At 42.1% G+C, this 19,432-nt stretch overlaps 1 protein-coding gene across 2 annotated transcripts; it reads left to right on the forward strand.

Annotated features, from left to right (window-relative positions):
• Positions 1 to 1,209: 1,209 nt before the first annotated feature.
• Positions 1,210 to 18,447, forward strand: LOC120034155 (monocyte to macrophage differentiation factor). Of its 2 annotated transcripts, none has more exons than XM_038980605.1 (7): positions 1,210 to 1,610; positions 3,267 to 3,348; positions 5,069 to 5,229; positions 5,720 to 5,794; positions 15,217 to 15,318; positions 15,575 to 15,644; positions 16,759 to 18,447. In XM_038980605.1, exons 1-7 carry the CDS (start codon positions 1,585 to 1,587, stop codon positions 16,960 to 16,962), a joined length of 720 nt encoding a protein of 239 aa, XP_038836533.1. In that variant the 5' UTR covers positions 1,210 to 1,584; the 3' UTR covers positions 16,963 to 18,447. The 2 variants fall into 2 exon arrangements, with proteins under 2 accessions (XP_038836533.1, XP_038836534.1); XM_038980606.1 differs by lacking the exon at positions 1,210 to 1,610 and adding an exon at positions 1,660 to 1,716.
• The last annotated feature ends 985 nt before the right edge of the window (positions 18,448 to 19,432 follow it).

Genomic DNA, 19,432 nt, shown 5'->3' on the forward strand with positions numbered 1-19,432 from the left:
TACATTTGGGAATGTTATCTTCTCATGCATAAATGTGCTGGTTATTAATGGTTCTGAAACGTATTGTGCAATGCCACTGCGTTGAAGTTGAGTCCGTATGGGCTTATGTTTCACTCTGGTTGTAATAGCCCAAAGAGAAAAAAAACTGCAGGCATTTGTCAGTTTGAAAGTCATTAAGCCTGCATATCGCACTTAAAGTCTTATGCAAACAGCTATGTGTTGTGTTGTCTAATGCTGTTCCTGAATGATCCAGTTACATTACTGTCACTGTTATGTAACTCTATGGGTTAGAGAGTGCTCATCAGATACATTGATGAGTTACAATGCTGTCACTGTTATGTAACTCTATGGGTTAGAGAGTGCTCATCAGATACATTGATGAGTTACAATGCTGTCACTGTTATGTAACTTTATGGTTAGAGAGTGCTCATCAGATACCGTGCTGATGTGCAATTCAACATAGGCTAGCAGTACATTGTTTTGTGTCCTGTCCACATACAGCACAACACAATTACCCATAGGGACATATTTGCATCTGATAACATTGGGAATTAATCACTTTGCATGCAAGTATGCATCTGTTGAAACAGGCCTATGATGTAATATCAGTTTATTTGCTCAAGTTTATTGACACTGAGATAAAAAGTCAATACTAAAAGGCTGAATTTGGAAAAATAAATGATTCATTCATGACACAGGACATGATATTGGACTCTGAACAGAATACAAAAATCATTTTTGATGCATATTCAGATTTTCGTCACTAGTTGCCACACCCACAAGGTCATAAACCCCGGCAATTTATACAACTTCTCTTCTTGAAATTAAAATCTGATTTAAAAACTAACTCTAACATTAACATTAACCTTAACCTTAACCACACTGCTAACCTTATGCCTAAACCCGAACCTTAATTTAAGACCAAAAAGCTACTTTTGGTTCTCATTAATTTTTTCGATAAAGCGTTTTAACTTTAGGGTTGTAGTAACTAGTGGAAAACTAGTGGAAACCCATATTCAGGGTTGCTGGTTGAAAAACAAAAGTAACTACTACTGTTACATTTGTCTATCATGGTGTGACAGATTTTGAGACCTCCTCCAGCCACCCATACTGTCATCAGATCTTTGATTGGTCTGATAGGATGATGTCCCACACTTTTAGTGCTATTATTGGTTCAAGCATCCGTCATTCAAAATCTCTTTGCATGAACTAAATACATTTTAATCGTGAAAAAAGGAACAACGCCGGTGTCTACAAGGGGATACAAGTGTTAGGAGGATATGTCTTTGCTAAATGATTGTATTAATGTAATCGATTGAAGCTAGTTTATATTTGCAGCACAATGGTATTAAGGAAAATACTAAAATAGTGTCTTGATGTATTGATTTGGACTGGGGGTATCTTATTATGTGTACAGATGACTGATTAGTTGATGACGTTAGCTGGGCCTTCGCTTTCTCTTGTTTTGGCTAGCTTTCTAATTTCCCATTTGGCTAGCTTGCTGATTTCCTATTTTTGACTGTAGCTCGCTAGCTAAATCTTGCTTCGTGATTTCCTCCCTTCGTTTTGCGTGAAGGCATTGACATGAAGAGAGTGAACAGCCTTCAAAGGTGGGTTAGCTAAAAATGTGGCTGTCATCCAATGTTTGCATTATGATGAATTTAGCTATAGATAGATAGCTGGCGTTCATTTGTTCAGGCAAGCGGTCTTGTTAACGTAAGTGAACCTAGCTATTGGCATTTACTGAGCCTTATTCTTAGATGGATTGTTTGTTTGTAGCCATGAATGAAGCAGAAACATGGTTATTGTAGCATGCAGTACTATAGCCTACTAGCTACAATGTTTCCCACCAGGAAATGCGATATAGCACAGGGAGATGGAATCCGGTAAAACAAGTCGCCATAATTGTCCAATCATGGCTTTGTAAATAATGGGTATATGTCCTTGATGAAGGGTAATTCCATGTTATCAGAGTGACGCTGAGACTCACTTTAAAATGTGTGGCAAATAAAAACGATTGATCGCAAAGTTTAAAAAAACATACACCTATATGCAAAAGTATAGTTTTAACAATTGCCACTGAACATTTTACAAAAATACTTATTTGAGGAACAGTGCAGATGCAAAGTTTGGAAACAGTATAACAGTAAAATCTCCCTCACTTTTTTATGTGACCACGTTTTTCAAAAACTCTATTAAATAAGTATTTCGAATTAAGATTCAAAGATGATTGCATTAAGAATTCGGTTTCAGCTATGATATGACACCTTGAGTATGAACAAATCTGTTTTGGTTATTGAACTACACTAAGTGAAGTGGATCAATACCTGGTAACAGAATGACTGTAACAGATTAACATCATGGGTCTGTACTATACAGAAATGTATAATTATGAATATCATTCTCTTCATTGTGATGTGTCCTATACAAAGGTAGAAAAATGTAATATTCTCCTTTGCATGTTTGAGTATTATTCTACACACTGGCTATTATTCAAAATGTTATTTTTAAAATGTATTTAACCCTAATGAGCTCTGCCTCCATACTTGACCAAATGTGGTTGGTCCAGATCGGACCAAATCTCTACCAATCATAGATGTCGATGTTTCACAGGTTTGGACATCACAGTACAGTAAATAAAAGTATAGTACAGTAGAGTAGAGTATATAGTTCAATACAGCACAGTATAGTTCAGTCCAGAAGAGTATATTACATTATATGGTACTCTACTCATGTGCTCTACTGTACTGAACTCTACTTTCATCTCGGTGACCAGAAATCAAAGCCTTTGCATATTCCACATTTTTAGGATTTAAAATGTTGAAAAATTTACCTATGTCTTAATTTGTAAATGTAAATTTAAAAAAAAATACAGACTCTTAGCTTTCATTTGGAACAAAATGTTATATGCTCTTATAAACTTCAGGTTGGTGCTGATGGGTCCTTTTACATGAAAATAACTTGTTTAGTTTCAGGTCTTCTTTTTTTCTTTGGTCAATCACTAAAATGTGAATGTACCAGTAGGCCTTCTTGTGTTAGTTATATGCTATTTTTCTTTGAGATGTACTGTATGTCAGTTTCTTGTCTTCTTGTGTTATTTTCCTGCTTCCTTCAATTGGCATGGCATACTGTTGCATGAACAACCCAGAAACAGTGTGGAAACAGCCCTGAATCAGGATGACCTCTAACACCGGTATTGTAACAGCCCCTAGTCCTCCCCGCTACCTGCCCCACTAACACTTGCTGCATGTTGCTGTATGTTTCAGGTTCATGAACAGGCGGGCCTCTGCTAACTGCCGCTACCAGCCCACCTGTTATGAGCATGCTGCAAACTGCTATACTCACGCGGTGAGTTCACCTTCCCTAAGTGTAGGCCTACTGTACAGTTGTGGCCAAAAGTTTTGAGAATGACACATATTACTTTCCACAAAGTTTGCTGCTTCAGTGTCTTTAGATATTTTTGTCAGATGTTATAATGGAACACTGAAGTATAATTACAAGCATTTCATAAGTGTCAAAGGCTTTTATTGACAATTACATGAAGTTGTGGCGAAGAGTCAATATTTGCAGTGTTGACCCTTCTTTTTCAAGACCTCTGCAATCTGCCCTGGCATGCTGTCAATTAACTTCTGGGCCACATCCTGACTGATGGCAGCCCATTCTTGCATAATCAATGCTTGGAGTTTGTCAGAATTTGTGGGTTTTTGTTTGTCCACCCGCCTCTTGGGGATTGACCACAAGTTCTCAATGGGATTAAGGTCTGGGGAGTTTCCTGGCCATGGACCATGGACCAAACTCTTCCTGGATGGTTGGGAGAAGTTGCTCTCGGAGGATGTGTTGGTACCATTCTTTATTCATGGCTGTGTTCTTAGGCAAAATTGAAGTGAGCCCACTCCCTTGGCTGAGAAGCAACCCCACACATGAATGGTCTCAGGATGCTTTACTGTTGGCATGACACAGGACTGATGGTAGCGCTTACCTTGTCTTCTCCGGACAAGCTTTTTTCCGGATGCCCCAAACAATCAGAAAGGGGATTCATCAGAGAAAATGACTTTACCCCAGTCCTCAGCAGTCCAATCCCTGTACCTTTTGCAGAATATCAGTCTGTCCCTGATGTTTTTCCTGGAGAGAAGTGGCTTCTTTGCTGCCCTTCTTGACCCCAGGCCATCCTCCAAAAGTCTTCGCCTCACTGTGCGTGCAGATGCACTCACACCTGCCTGCTGCCATTCCAGAGCAAGCTCTGTACTGGTGGTGCCCCGATCCTGCAGCTGAATCAACTTTAGGAGACGGTCCTGGCGCTTGCTGGACTTTCTTGGGCGCCCTGAAGCCTTCTTCACAACAATTGAACCGCTCTCTTTGAAGTTCTTGAAGATCCGATAAATGGTTGATTTAGGTGCAATCTTACTGGCACCAATATCCTTGCCTGTGAAGCCCTTTTTGTGCAAAGCAATGATGACGGCACGTGTTTCCTTGCAGGTAACCATGATTGACAGAGGAAGAACAATGATTCCAAGCACCACCCTCCTTTTGAAGCTTCCAGTCTGTTATTCGAACTCAACCAGCATGACAGAGTGATCTCCAGCCTTGTCCTCGTCAACACTCACACCTGTGTTAACGAGAGAATCACTGACATGATGTCAGCTGATCCTTTTGTGGCAGGGCTGAAATGCAGTGAAAATATTTTGGGGGGGATTCAGTTCATTTGCATGGCAAAGAGGGACTTTGCAATTAATTGCAATTCATCTGATCACTCTTCATAACATTCTGGAGTATATGCAAATTGCCATCATACAAACTGAGACAGCAGACTTTGTGAAAATTAATATTTGTGTTACTCTCAACTTTTGGCCACGACTGTACAAAGACGGGTTTTCAAATGTCAGACCTCATTTTCTCTTTTTCCCATGCTTAATTCTATTGACAGAATTCTACCTGGTGTTGATAGGTTATGGAGAAAACACATTTGACCAAAAACACTATCATTGTAGACTACACTGAGTGTATGTTACAAGGATAGTTTTCAACAGTTGGTAATGTTAATCTGTCTCCCTTTGTCTGTACCCTGCAGCTACTCATCGTACCAGCCGTTGTGGGCATGGCCCTGCTGCACCGGCTCTCAGACGACCGCTGGGAGAAGATCACAGCCTGGGTGTACGGCATGGGCCTGTGTGCCCTCTTCCTGGTCTCCACTGTGTTCCACATCATCACCTGGAAGAAGAGCCACATGAGGTGAGGAGGCAGAGGAATGTTCTATCACACTAGACCAGGGGTCTTCAACCTTTTCTTGCCAAGGGACCATAAGTTAGCTTTTTTTTTTTTTTTACATGTCTTATCATCAGGTGAATGGAAAGGAGAAGTAATTAACATTTTAAAATTAATAGATTTCTTTATTATTATTATAGATTTGTTTATTATGATTATTTTGACCTCCCCACATTATAATTGAAAGAGGAAGTGTAAACTCATAGCATATTAGTTAGAAAGGTAACTCCAAACTAATTTTCGCTAAGAGCAGCTGTTTAGCTGGTTAAACAAAGGTTAGCCATGTGTTAAAAATGAATGTCTAAGCCGAGAGCTTACCAGGTTTGATTACAGTAACCGGTCTGACTACCTGAGTTATATTATACAGCACATAATTTTAATTGCATACTAGGTATGAGTGGGCAGACACAATCAAAGGACAAAGAGAGAAATACTGAATGCTTGGTCTTGATTCTAGGTCTGTGGAGCACTGCTTTCATATGTGTGATAGAGTGGTCATCTATTTCTTCATCGCTGCCTCCTACACACCATGGTAAGTTCTATTTCTAATATTAATTTCCATATGTCACTTATGGGATGCATCTAAGGGGCGGATCGCAAGCTCGAAGTATCCAATCACACAGCGTCTGTTGGAGACAGAGTGACGAATGAGGTGAGCCCTCTCCTTCATAAAGGTAGCCACTCGCCTGCCAACTGGTCATTCTTGCCTCTACCTTGCGGAAGTGATCGCATTCACTAAAAGCTCTCCTCAGCACAACTAGATTCCTGTCTTTCTAGTGAACTGTTTTCAGGCGAACCGTGAGGTTAACGCTGCCGAACTTAGAACCTGAGCTCTTGTCGATTAGTGTTGAGTACTGACCGAAAGGAACATTTTTGCTTCGAGTAGAAGTTACTTTCTACTCGTTCAGCCTCCGGTTTTCAGGTAGTGCCACACGGCTAGCTACCGAGACTCGGTTACCCCTCGCGTCGGCTAACTAGGTTAGCACACACCGTAAAGCTATAATTAACCACTAACATATGTCCAGCTCCCGCCGCAATGCTTAAAACCTGTCTGGCTCTGGCGTTCCGCCAGCGGAACTCCTCCCACATTCCACTGAAAAGGCAGAGCGTGAAATTCAAAAGATATTTTTTTAGAAATATTTAACTTTCACACATTAACAAGTCCAATACAGCAAATGAAAGATACACATCTTGTGAATCCAGTCAACATGTCCAATTTTTAAAATGTTTTACAGCGAAAACACCACATATATTTATGTTAGCTCACCACCAAATACAAAAAAGGACAGACATTTTTCACAGCACAGGTAGCATGCACAAAGCCAACCTAACTAACCAAGAACCAACCAAACTAACCAACAAACAACTTCATCAGATGACAGTCTTATAACATGTTATTCAATAAATCTATGTTTTGTTCGAAAAATGTGCATATTTCAGGTATAAATCATAGTTTACATTGCAGCTACAATCAGAAATTGCATCGAAAGCAGCCAGAATAATTACAGACACCAACGTCAAATACCTAAATACTCATCATAAAACATTTCTGAAAAATCGATGGTGTACAGCAAATTAAAGACAAACATCTTGTGAATCCAGCCAATATTTCCGATTTTTTTAAAAGTGTTTTACAGCGAAAACACAATATAGCATTATATTAGCTTACTACAATAGCCTACCACACTACCGCATTCATTCATCAAGGCACGTTAGCGATAGCAATAGGCACATTAGCGATAGCGAATAAACCAGCAAGATATATAATTTTTGACTAACCTTGATAAGCTTCATCAGATGACAGTCCTATAACATCAGGTTATACATACACTTATGTTTTGTTCGAAAATTTGCATATTTAGAGCTGAAATCAGTGGTTATACATTGTGCTAACGTAGCATCTTTTTCCCACAACGTCCGGATATTTTTCTGACACTTTTTCTGACACACATATTCTGACCAAATAACTATTCATAAACATAACTAAAAAATACATGTTGTATAGGAAATGATAGATACACTAGTTCTTAATGCAATCGCCGTGTTAGAATTCTAAAAATAACTTCATTACGACATCCAGCTTAGGTATTGCGAGAGAGTACCCAAAAGCTGGGCGCAAACGACTAGTACAACATGTTCGACAGATATATGAAATAGCATCATAAAATGGGTCCTACTTTTGCTGATCTTTCATCAGAATGTTGTACAAGGGGTCCTTTGTCGGGAACAATCGTTGTTTGGATTTAGAACGGCCTTTTTCCCTCTCGATTTAGCAAGCACACTTGCCAAGTGGCGCGAATCTCTCCATCGTCAACAAAGTCAGAGAACGGAACACGGCAAAACTCCCGAAAAAATTTCAATAATCTGATTAAACTATATTGAAAAAACATACTTTACGATGATATTGTCACATGTATCAAATAAAATCAAAGCCGGAGATATTAGTCGTCCATAACGACAGCTTATCAGAAGGCAAATCCAGGTCTCTTCTCGCGCTCTCCAGAAAACAGGAAACTGGTGACACGTCATGCCAAGAGCTATTATTCGAGCCCAGATCAAGTTACACACTCAATTTCTTCTCTCACTGCTTGTCGACATCTAGTGGAAGACGTATGAAGTGCATCTAAACTAATAAATATCAAGGACTTTAATAGGCAGCCCCTAGAACAGTGCATCGATTTCAGATCTTCCACTTCCTGTCAGGAAGTTTGCTGCAAAAGGAGTTCTGTTTTACTCACAGATATAATTCAAACGGTTTTAGAAACTAGAGAGTGTTTTCTATCCAATAGTAATAATAATATGCATATTGTACGAGCAAGAATTGAGTACGAAGCCGTTTAAATTGGGCACGATTTTCCCCCAAAGTGAAAACAGCGCCCTCTGTCCTCAACAGGTTAAGCTAACCTGGCTAGCTAGCTACAAAGCAAGCTAACCACACCAGCCTTACTACCAGCAACACTGTACTATTGCTAGCGCTCTTCTCTTGTCTGGTTCAAATCTACTTTTACACGTTTGTATTAACTTCCTAATGTTGATGTCTTCACCCCCGCGGAAATCAAATTCGCATAATAAAAAGATCCCCATAAAAATCTGTCAATTTAAGCTAGATAAGTTTTTTGTTGTTGCATTGGATGCGTATCAAGCCATCGCATTCGCCTTTGTAACACTTCCGCATCGGCGTTGAAAGGTGACCGAGCTAGAGCAGTGTTTGTAAGACCATGAGACATCCCGAAAATCGGTCTGCTCACAAAATCGTCTGTAGCGGCCGAACGGTTTGGGTTACAAACTATTATTGGCTACGACCTCCACAAGCATCTTGAGACTCGTCTGAAGTCGGTACTGCCGATCTGCCAACTTCTGTCTGTAGTGTCCGAACAGTTTGTGCTACACACTAATCTAACATACATGTCGGTTGTTTTGCTCTAGGACGCCCACAGACCTCACACGAATCGTCTGAAGGTCTCCTGTAGCAGTCGGAAAAATGTATGGAAGTAAATTATATATACAAAAGTATGTAGACACCCCTTCAAATTGGTGGATTCAGCAATTTCAGCCACACCCGTTGATGACAAGTGTATAAAATCGACCACACAGCCATGCAATCTCCATAGACAAACATTGGCAGTAGAATGGCCTTACTGAATAGCAACAGTAAGTGCTGTTATTGTGAAGTGGAAACGTCTAGGAAAAACAACTGGTCAGCCGTGAAGTAGCAGGCCGTAACAATGGTCTGTCCTCTGTTGCAACACTCACTACCGAAGTCAAAACTACTACTGGAAGCAACGTCAGCAAAATAACTGTTCGTTGGGAGCTTCATGAAATGAGTTTCCATGGCATAGTGAATGCATAGTGACAACTTTAAAGTTTGGTGGAGGAAGAATAATGGTCTGGGGCTGTTTTTCATGGTTCGGGCTGGGCCCCTTAGTTCCAGTGAAGGGAAATCTTAACGCTACAGCATACAATGTCATTCTAGAAGATTCTGTGCTCCCAACTTTGTGGCAACAGTTTGGGGAAGGCCCTTTCCTGTTTCAGCATGACAATGCCCCTGTGCACAAAGCGACATCTATACAGAAACGGTTTGTCGATATCAGTGTTGAAGAACTTGAGCCCTGACCTCAGCCCCATTGAACGTCTTTGGGATGAATTGGAACGCTGACAGTGAGCCAGGCCTAATCACCCAACATCAGTGCCCGACCTCACTAATGCTCTTGTGGCTGAATGGAAGCAAGTCCTCGCAGCAATGTTTCAACATCTAGTGGAAATCATTCCCAGAAGAGTGGAGGCTGTTATAGCAGTAAAAGGTGGACAAACTCCATATTAATGCCCATGATTTTGGAATGAGATGTTTGACGAGCAGGTGTCCACATACTTTTGGTCATGTAGTATATACAGTGCATTCGAAAAGTGTTCACTCTTTTTCCACATTTTGTTACGTTACAGCCTTATTCTAAAATGGGTTAAATAAAATATAAATCCTCATCAAGCTACACACAATACCCCATAATGGGCTCCTGAGTGGCGCAGCAGTCTAAGGCACTGCATCTCAGTGCTAGAGGCGTCACTACAGATACCCTGGTTCAAATCCAGGCTGTATCACAACCGGCCATGATGTGCGCTGCCCTATGGGACTACCAAATTGGCCCAGCGTCGTCCAGGTTCTTAACTGACTTGCGTAGTTACATTTTTAAAAACGACAAAGCAAAAACTGTTTTTTTCGAAATGCTTGCAAATGTATAAAAAAAACAATACTTTATTTACATAAGTATTCAGACCCTTTGCTATGAGACTCGAAATTGAGCTCAGGTGCATCCTGTTTCCATTGATCATCCTTGAGATGTTTCTACAACTTGATTGGAGTCCACCGAGACTCTTCCTAGAGCTGGCCTCCCAGCTAAACTGAGCAATCAGGGGAGAAGGGCCTTGGTCAGGGAGGTGACCAAGAAAGAACCCGATGGTCACTCTGACAGAGCTCCAGAGTTCCTATGTGGAGATGTGACAACCTTCCAGAAGGATAACCATCTCTGCAGCACCACCAATTAGGCCTTTATGGTTGAGTGGCCAGATGGAAGCAACTCCTCAGTAAAAGGCACATGACAGTTTGCCAAAATGCCCGTAAAGGACTCAGACCATGAGAAATAAGATTCTCTGTTCTGATGAAACCAAAATTGAACTCTTTGGCCTGAATGCTAAGTGTCATGTCTGGAGGAAACCTGGCACCATCTCTACGATGAAGCATGGTGGTGGCAGCATCATGTTGTGGGGATGTTTTTCAGCGGCAGGGACTGGGAGACTAGTCAAGATCGAGGGAAAGATGATTGGAGCAAAGTACAGAGAGATCCTTGATGAAAAGTGCTCTGGAGCAGGTTAGGACCTCAGACAAGGGCAAAGGTTCACCTTCCAGCAGGACAATGACCCTAAGCACACAGCCAAGACAACGCAGGAGTGGCTTCAGGACAATGCTCTGAATGTCCTTGAGTGGCCCAGCCAGAGCCCGGACTTGAACCCGATCGAACATCTCTGGAGAGACCTGAAAATAGTTATGCAGCGACGCTCCCCATCCAACCTGACAGAGCTTGAGAGACTTTACAGATAAGAATGGGAGAAACTCCCCAAATACAGGTGTGCCAAGCTTGTATCGTCATACCCAAGAAGACTCGAGGCTGTAATCGCTGCCAAAGTACTGAGTACATGGTCTGAATACTTACGTAAATGTTATTTAAGTTTTTGTATTTTTTATGTATTTGCTAACATTTATGAAAACCTGTTTTTGCTTTGTCATTATGGAGTATTATGTGTCGTTGGTGGGTGGGTGGGTGGGGGGACTATTTAATCAATTTTAGAATAAGGCTGTAACGTAACAAAATGTGGAAAAAGTGAAAGGGTCTGAATACTTTCTGAATGCACTGTATATGGAGACTGTTTAGTGCCAAAAATAAGGGGTTAAATACATTTATCTGGGGCTATCTGTTGTACCATGTAGTCAATGCGTTTGTATGGGCCAATAGCAGTAAGGCTCAAAATAATTTTGAATTAAATACATTTTTTATATATTTTTTTGATAACTAAAGGGGTCTTAAAATTCCAAATCAATAGCAAAATGATCCTTGGTATGACCTTCTTTAAAATAATTCCATATAGCTTAGTAGTAGCTCAAGCCCCGATTTCTCTGTATCGATTGGCCAGCTCTGGAAAAATACTCCTATCCCGCATGGCCCCCGCTAAGAAACTGCTTCCCACGGTGACAGCCTGCCTCAGAGAGGCTAGGAGCTCATGGAATAAGCCCCTTACCAGCAGCATCCTGAATAGGGGTTCCCTAGCAAGGACATGTATGATCTGGGTTTCGCAACCCTCCCAAGGTGGAGCCGTCACTGGCGGACCACCTCCACCCCACACGCTGTGCTGCTAGCACTACTGGCACTTTCCTCCCTGGAAAGATGGATCACTTTATTGCCTCCATTTTCCATAAGACATACAGAGCTTTGGACCTTTAAATCTGTGACCTCTTTATTGTTGGCCTACCAGGCAGAGTTACAGGAGGATGTGGGGGAAGCAACTGGATTCAGGTACTCTGAATCCAGTTTCTTGGGATGAGATCTGTATGGCTACAGATCTAAACCTCTGTGCCTCCCATAATGCCATCCAAGGCTGTGGTCATACTATGAGTCTGGTGGTGGTGGGAAAGTGGGCTCTTTGGCTAAGCTTATCCAGCTTGACAGACAAAGAAAAAGTGGACCCCCTAAGGGGGGCAAGAAGTGCCAGTCAAACTAGGTCACAGCCCTAAGTGGCAGAGGAGGATAGTGTCCAAAGCCTATGGCATCTCTCTCGGGTTTAACGTAAGCTGTCCCTCCCCCTCGCGTGACAGTGGTGAGGCACATCTGTAAAAAATAATATGTATACACTATTCCCTTTTGCAACAGCGCACTTTCTTGACATTGCTCACATGGGAAGATGGAGGATGTGCACTCTTACCACGAGTGCCATCCCCCTTGGACTCTCCGCTTGGCACCTTCTCAGGTTTTAGCCAAGGATGAAAAAGTTAGCATGTCCGTTCTCCCACCGGTCTCTTCTGACATACGGAGCTGGATGACAGATTGTCTTTTGCTATTATACCATGGCTTCCTTATTTTTCCTTGCCTTAGCAACACAGTAAAAACTGGCTAATGTGGGCAACTCCTCGATACTACCACCAGGAGGCGCCATCACGAACTGAGCAAGGCAGGGGAGAAACCAAACCAAATCAAATTTTGCAGAAACCTTGCAGCTTTCTCTGTTTTCATAGTGACAAACAGGAAATCAGGTTTCTGGGGTTCACTTTAAGGACCAGTCTTTTTTGGGCAATTTTATGGCAACTTAGCTCTATTGATAGAAAACTATTTTTGTTGAGCTATAGGACAGTCAGTACAGCATTCCATATTCCAAAAATAAGAGGGGGGGAAATGGTTACCTTTGCTGGGCCCTGGAGCCCCAGACAGCAATCTGGTGCACTAAGTCCAACGCGCTCTGGCGTTTGTTCCTTGTCCCGTTCTTACCTGCGCTTGGTTTGCGCAGTCTGAGATTAGGTCAGCTCCACCTTTGCTTTCTGAACGAGCGGCTGAGGAGATCTTCGCTCATTCTAACCCTCCCTTCCGGGGAAGGGCCAAAACAGACCAGACACATATAGGCAACTGCCAAAATAAAGGAAACACCAACATAAAGGGTCTTAATAGGGCGTTGGGCCTCCACGAGCCGCCAGAACAGCTTCAATGTGCCTTGGCATATATTCTACAAGTGTCTGGAACTCTATTGAAGGGATGCGACACAATTCTTCCACGAGAGGCTTTGATGGTGGTGGAAACCACTGTCTCAGGCACCACTCCAGAATCTCCCATATTGGGTGGAGATCTGGTGACTCACTCTCTCTCTCACACACACACACACACACACACACACACATACACACACACACACACACACACACACACACACACACACACACGCATGCACGCTTTAAATCCCCTATGCTTCTTTGAGACCCCTCTTTCAAAGACAATGAACTAATGGGCAACTGGGCATTTTTATATATGAGTATGATGGGATGTTAATTGCTTAATTAACTCAGGAACTACACCTGTGTGGAAGCACCTGCTTTCAATATGCTTTGTATCTCTCATTTTCTCAGGTGTTTCCTTTATTTTGGCAGTTACCTGTAGCTGATCTATTGCTTAGGATTAGGATCTGGGTAACCAGCATGTTTCCTTCTTTCTTTTGGCTACACCGGTTGCCACTGTTCGTCATTCCATTGGCCGGTCTCTCTTGCGCAAAGAACCCCGCTCGGTGACACGGCATAGCCATACCTATTGCCACCTGTAGTCCAAGAGGATCAAGCAGGTTTTGCAAGAAACATTCATGCTCATATGCCTTCGACCCATTGCGAGGTATCCTAGTTAACTGGGACACACTTTGCCTCTCCCCCCGTGGTGTTATTATGCCCCGGGGTGAGCATGACACTCGCGTGCTGGCACTTCAAACCAGTCCCTGAGAATCTGGCCTCCTTATCTATCCAGACTGACTCGAGAAGACACTGTTAGACGAGTCAACCCTATAATGGTCTTTTGGAGACCCCGCCCCTAAATTATGATTAGGCACCACTAGGGGTGGAAGCAACGGCACACCCTCTCAAGGGTAATGTCCTATGCTTTTTCTCTCTCCTAGGCCTGACACCCCACTCTAAGCAGAGCGAGGTAACAGGCTTATCCCTGATCTTCGACCCCCGCAATGACCAGGTGCACCCTGGTTAGCGGAGACCACTCTCTCCTGCTCTATAACCAGTCCTGGTAGCCACTGTTATGCAGGGATCCACAGACCCTAACATACAGAGAGATTTGCACCCTAAATCTGAATGCGACAAGCCGGCCACTCAAGATCTTTCACAATCCAGAGTGCCAGTGCCCCACATACATGCCCATTGTTTGGAGAAACAGACAATGCGTTTTTTGGAGAAGTGGTGCAACCTACACAGATCATTCCTTAAATGCTCCATATGCTTCATTGCAGGACTTTTTTTGGACAGAGGGAAGATCTCCAAACGTCCAGTTGACTGGTGTCTCGCCTGTCACACAGGCCTCGACAGATGTTATACTTCTCTTTCTAACCCGCTTTACCGTCTGCCCTATGCCTACAAAACTAATAAGTGGGCTGTACTCACTGGCAGCCAACCTCTGTGCTTTTTTGGGGGCACCTCCCTGCAAAGGGAGGCCCCCTACATCGCTAACGGCTATATTGAGATAGTGTAGGCTATTGTATTGGAAAATATAATAGCAAGGTTACAGCCCAGAAGGTCTCATTCCACTAGAGATATGGCTACCTCTTGGGCACTGGTCTAAGGCATCTCCTTAGGGGAGATTTGCGCTATAGCATGTTGGGCCACCCCTCATATGTTTGTGGTCTTCACCGACTGGATGTTACTGCACCTTCGTGGGGCATACTCCCTCAGTGTCATAGCCTCTGAGAGGTGATGCTGTTGGAGCTACCCTGGCTTCAGAGAGCATGTCTGTGTTATGGGAGTTGACCATATCCCATAAGTGACACATCAAAACAAGTATAAGAAATATAGAACCCCGGTTCTATGAGAATATGAGTGAGATGTGTCACCGCTTTTCCCTGTTCGCAAGGACTAGAGGCATGATTGAAAATGACCAGTTGGCTGGCGAGTGGCTCCCTTTATGGAGGAGAGAGGTTCACCTCATTCGCCAATCGACCAGTCTGTCTTCAACAGACGCTGTGTGATTGGATAATTTGCGCCTGTGACCCGCCCCTTAGGCATATCCCGTAAGTGACACATGTCACTGGTATTCTCATAGAACCGAGGTTACACAAGTAATTCAAAATGATCTCATGTATGTGATGAGGATCCTGTAGTTGGTATGTTTCCCTAGGCTAAAGTGTGGAATGAACATCATCTTTCTCTCCTGCCAGGTTGAATCTTCGTGAGCTTGGCCCACTCGCAGTTCACATGCGTTGGTTTGTATGGCTAATGGCTGCTGCAGGAACGATATACGTCTTCAACTATCACGAAAAGTCAGTATAATAACCTTTCTGCATTTTAATGATGCCTTTTTTGCAATGTAAATATTTTTTTTTACTAAATCTTCAGTGGAGTAATTGGATATGTACAGACTACGGTCTCAATGAATCCTATAACAATGAAGCTGATGAACAGGGCCATTGTTATATCTGCTAACCATCATCACTTTTGTTCTCAATTTTGTAGTTTTTCTGGTGATAAAGTAGGTATTTTTTTAATATGGAATATTCTGTGTTTTTTTTGTTCTAGGTATAAAGTTGTTGAGCTCGCCTTCTATTTGACTATGGGTTTTTTCCCTGCGTTGGTTGTGACATCAATGGTAACGTACTCAGTTTTACATATTGACTTTCTGCTGTAATCTCCTTACTCAGTCACCACCCACACTCACAGCGGTAGTGGCAGTGCTGCTTACATTTGCATCTGCTGCTTACTGTTTGCTTTGACACTCTGTTTCGAGCTATCTGGCAGATGCATTAAACATGACCGGTTTTACATAACTTAATTAAAATGGCCCTAGAAAATCTGGAATCTGTCAATTCCACCAAACCAGTGTCTACATATGTGAAAACAGCGCATTTCTATGATCTGTGGTTAAAAAAAGAAGGTCCTAAAAAATGCTTCTCTGTGACATCACAGGGTAGGATTAAAAGGGAAAAACTGTGATTTTCAAAACCTGCAATGAGTTTCTTGCCCAAGGGAGGGTATTTTCTTGCTCCCCACGTCTCCATCAATCTCATAGTGTTTGAAAATCACTGTTTTTAAATGGTTCAACATTTGATGATGTCATCGGGTAGAACTTTTCACTTCATTTTTTTCTATAAAACTTAGAAATGGGCCGTTGACACTGGAGTTGTGCTGGAGATAGTGAAAATGAGGTTGAAAAGTGGTGGAGTTGTTCTAAGGTGCTCTATCGTTTTGCACCTTTGTAATGCCTACCGTCATCTGGTGTTCTTGCAAAAACATCAAGTTAATGAATTTGTTAATGTGTGTATTAGTGACTTACTATACATTATCAGTAGCATCCATCACCAAGGCGTAGTGATCACAACCTCCATCACCACCCTTCACTTGTGTACCACTATATCCCTCAAACTCAACTCTGGACCTTGAAGCCAGTCCCACTGCATTTTTCATTATTCCCCTCTAATCAGGGTCTGATTTAGACCTGGCACACCAGCTGTGTGCAAATAATTATGAGATAGGACAGAAAACCAGCAGGCTCAGGACCTCATAGGTTAAGAGTTGAATAGCCCTGCGCTATATGATCAGCAGAATATCTGTTGTTCAGCTTCCTATGCCCCCTTGTGGACCTCTTGTGGTAGTTCACTCAGACTCCAAAGGTTTTTAGGGGTTGTATTACTGTACTATATGCTGAACCTTGGAGAATCATTTTCTAGTCCTTTACATGAGATTTTTCCACAAATTTTCCACAGAACAACACGGATGGACTGTACGAGTTGGCCTGTGGGGGACTCATCTATTGCCTGGGCGTGATCTTCTTCAAGTCGGACGGGGTCATCCCGTTTGCCCATGCCATCTGGCACGTGTTTGTGGCGCTGGCTGCAGCCGTGCACTACTACGCTATCTGGAAGTACCTCTACAGGAGTCCCCCTGCTAATACTATTCGGGACACCTGACCCCCACCGCGTCAAGTAGGCTAACTGAAAACACAGTGCCCTCCAGTGCCTCTCGACAGAGGCACCAGCTAATAAAGACTCCCACAACTGCCCACCGAGGATGCAACCACAGCCGGAAAGTTTACGAAAATGACCATGCATTGTTTACTGTTTCCAGGTAGGGAACAGTTTTTCGGTTTATCTTTGACTGTACAAATGTTGAACAAAGGTTATTTGTAATTCTGTTTTTGTACAACTGTTATTCAGTTGGAACCCCCAAAACAACTAAAATGATCAACTTATGACTTCCATTTGGAAATTGTTCTCATCTTCTACACATAATGATACGTTGGACTGTATTGATATCAGTGTTTTGTATCACTTCACATTCCATACTTAGTATCATATGTCATTTGTAGTGATTTTGTCAGTCATCTTATTGATTGGAAAGCAGTTGGGAAGGACATTCAATTGAGTTGGGCTTTTCACTCTGAGGTAAATGTGCACTGTACACATTGGACACAAAATGTCTGAATCAGTATTTATCAGTATCTAAGTGCAGTCTTATTTTTCAGAAGCACTTTTGTATGATAAGAACCGCAAAGAACTATTGGATATGATGTTTAATAAGTACTCTGATTTGTGTAATTGTATTCTTTCTCACAAATATGGAGCCTTCAGAAGGTGAGTATTTGAGTTGGTATAGCTTTTAAAAAGGGTCTCTGTGATTGGACTGAACTTCCAGAAAGATACAGTATTTACAGTACATCTGAGATGTCCTGTAATTCTGCACATATTATCACTGCTGCCACTTTTATGGTATAGTAGATAGTTCCATTATATCACACACTTCCTGATTTAAAAACTCTCCTCACATTCTAAATTACCCTTCTGTTCTTTGTATTAATTTTAACCTGTTATGTGTTTTTGGATCTTTAATGGTACTGCATTCCCTACCTTTCTTTTGAGGAGTATTTGCCATTTCAGTTGAGAAACTATGAAGACCAGTACCATTATACTATGAAGTTGAATTGATTGAGAAACGTGTCATGTACAACCAACCCTATAATGATTTTTAATGGTTGGTAGATTTATCCATTTTTAGCTTTCTCACTTGTTTCTCAAATTGCCAGAGACAGTTTTTGGAACAGGTGTTCACAAATTGTCCTTGTGTAAAACACTGTACAGCCCTTGGTGAGCATGCCTTTGTTTTTCCCCTCCCTGACATTTTGTTAGCTATGCTAAGTGGAGAAATCAGATGATTTTGTTATGGATTGTAGCCATTCTGAAATGTCTTGCTCCCTTTACCACAATGTTTTGTAATATTTGTATATTCTGTTTTGGCACATGATCCCGTACTGGCCTTTTTAGGGAAAACATCTGCTTCTTGTTAACTCTCTACTTTATCCATTGGGTGTATTGGTGCTGTACATATAGAAAACAATGTTCACTCTGTAAGAAATGGGTAACTAATGTGTTGATGAAAAATAAATGCCCTCAACATTGTTCCTTTCTTCTCAGTTTGTCCATGTCTTGTAAATGTGTACTAGATCTATAGGTTGAAACTATAGCTGACCTCTGGGGGCTTGTCACAGCACTTCATACAGACAGAAAACACATTTCTCCATTGTTCTGTGTAGGAAACCAAACCTTCATTAAAGGAGTTGCATTTCCCCTTAGCTCATTTCCTCCATGGACAGAATGGTAGCCAGACAGAGTCCCAACAAGAGACCTTCCAATCACTGACCTTGATGCTTGCGACAGCCGCTGGCCCTGGGAGCTTTTTGATCAATCAGACTGGCAGGTGGATGAGGAAAACACACAAGCCACTGAAATGTTGATACCAGCGGTTTCATTCATTTAGTACCATGTCCTGAACATACCACAACTGACCTTAACCCAGCCACCTGTAAATGTTTTTTACTCCTTAGAAATACTAGTTATGTGACATTACTTTCCTAAATGTATGCTAAACATTAGGAACATCTTTCTAATATTGAGTTGCACCCTTTTGACCTCAGAACAGCCTCAATTTGCTGCGGCCTGGACTCTACAAGGTGTCGAATGCGTTCCACAGGGATGTTGGCCCATGTTGACACCAACGCTTCCCACAATTGTCAAGTTGGTTGGATGTCCTTTGGGTGGTGGACCATTCTTGAAACACACAGCAAACTGTTGAGCGTGAAAAATCCAAAACCGTTGCGCCCGGCACCGACTACCATACCCCTCCAAAGGACCTTAAATCTTTTGTCTTGCCCATTCACCCTCTGAACAGCACAGATACACAATCCATGTCTGTCTCGAGGCTTAAAAATCCTTCTCTAACCTGTCGCCTCCCCTTCATCTACACTGATTGAAGTGGATTTAAAAAAGTGACATAAATAAGGGATCATAGCTTTCACCTGGTCAGTCTATGTCATGGAAACAGCAGGTGTTCATGTTTTTTTATAAACCGGGTGGTTTGAGCCCTGAATGCTGATTGGCTGAATGC

Source organism: Salvelinus namaycush, chromosome 41, assembly GCF_016432855.1.
Source record: "Salvelinus namaycush isolate Seneca chromosome 41, SaNama_1.0, whole genome shotgun sequence".
Taxonomy (NCBI): domain Eukaryota; kingdom Metazoa; phylum Chordata; class Actinopteri; order Salmoniformes; family Salmonidae; genus Salvelinus; species Salvelinus namaycush.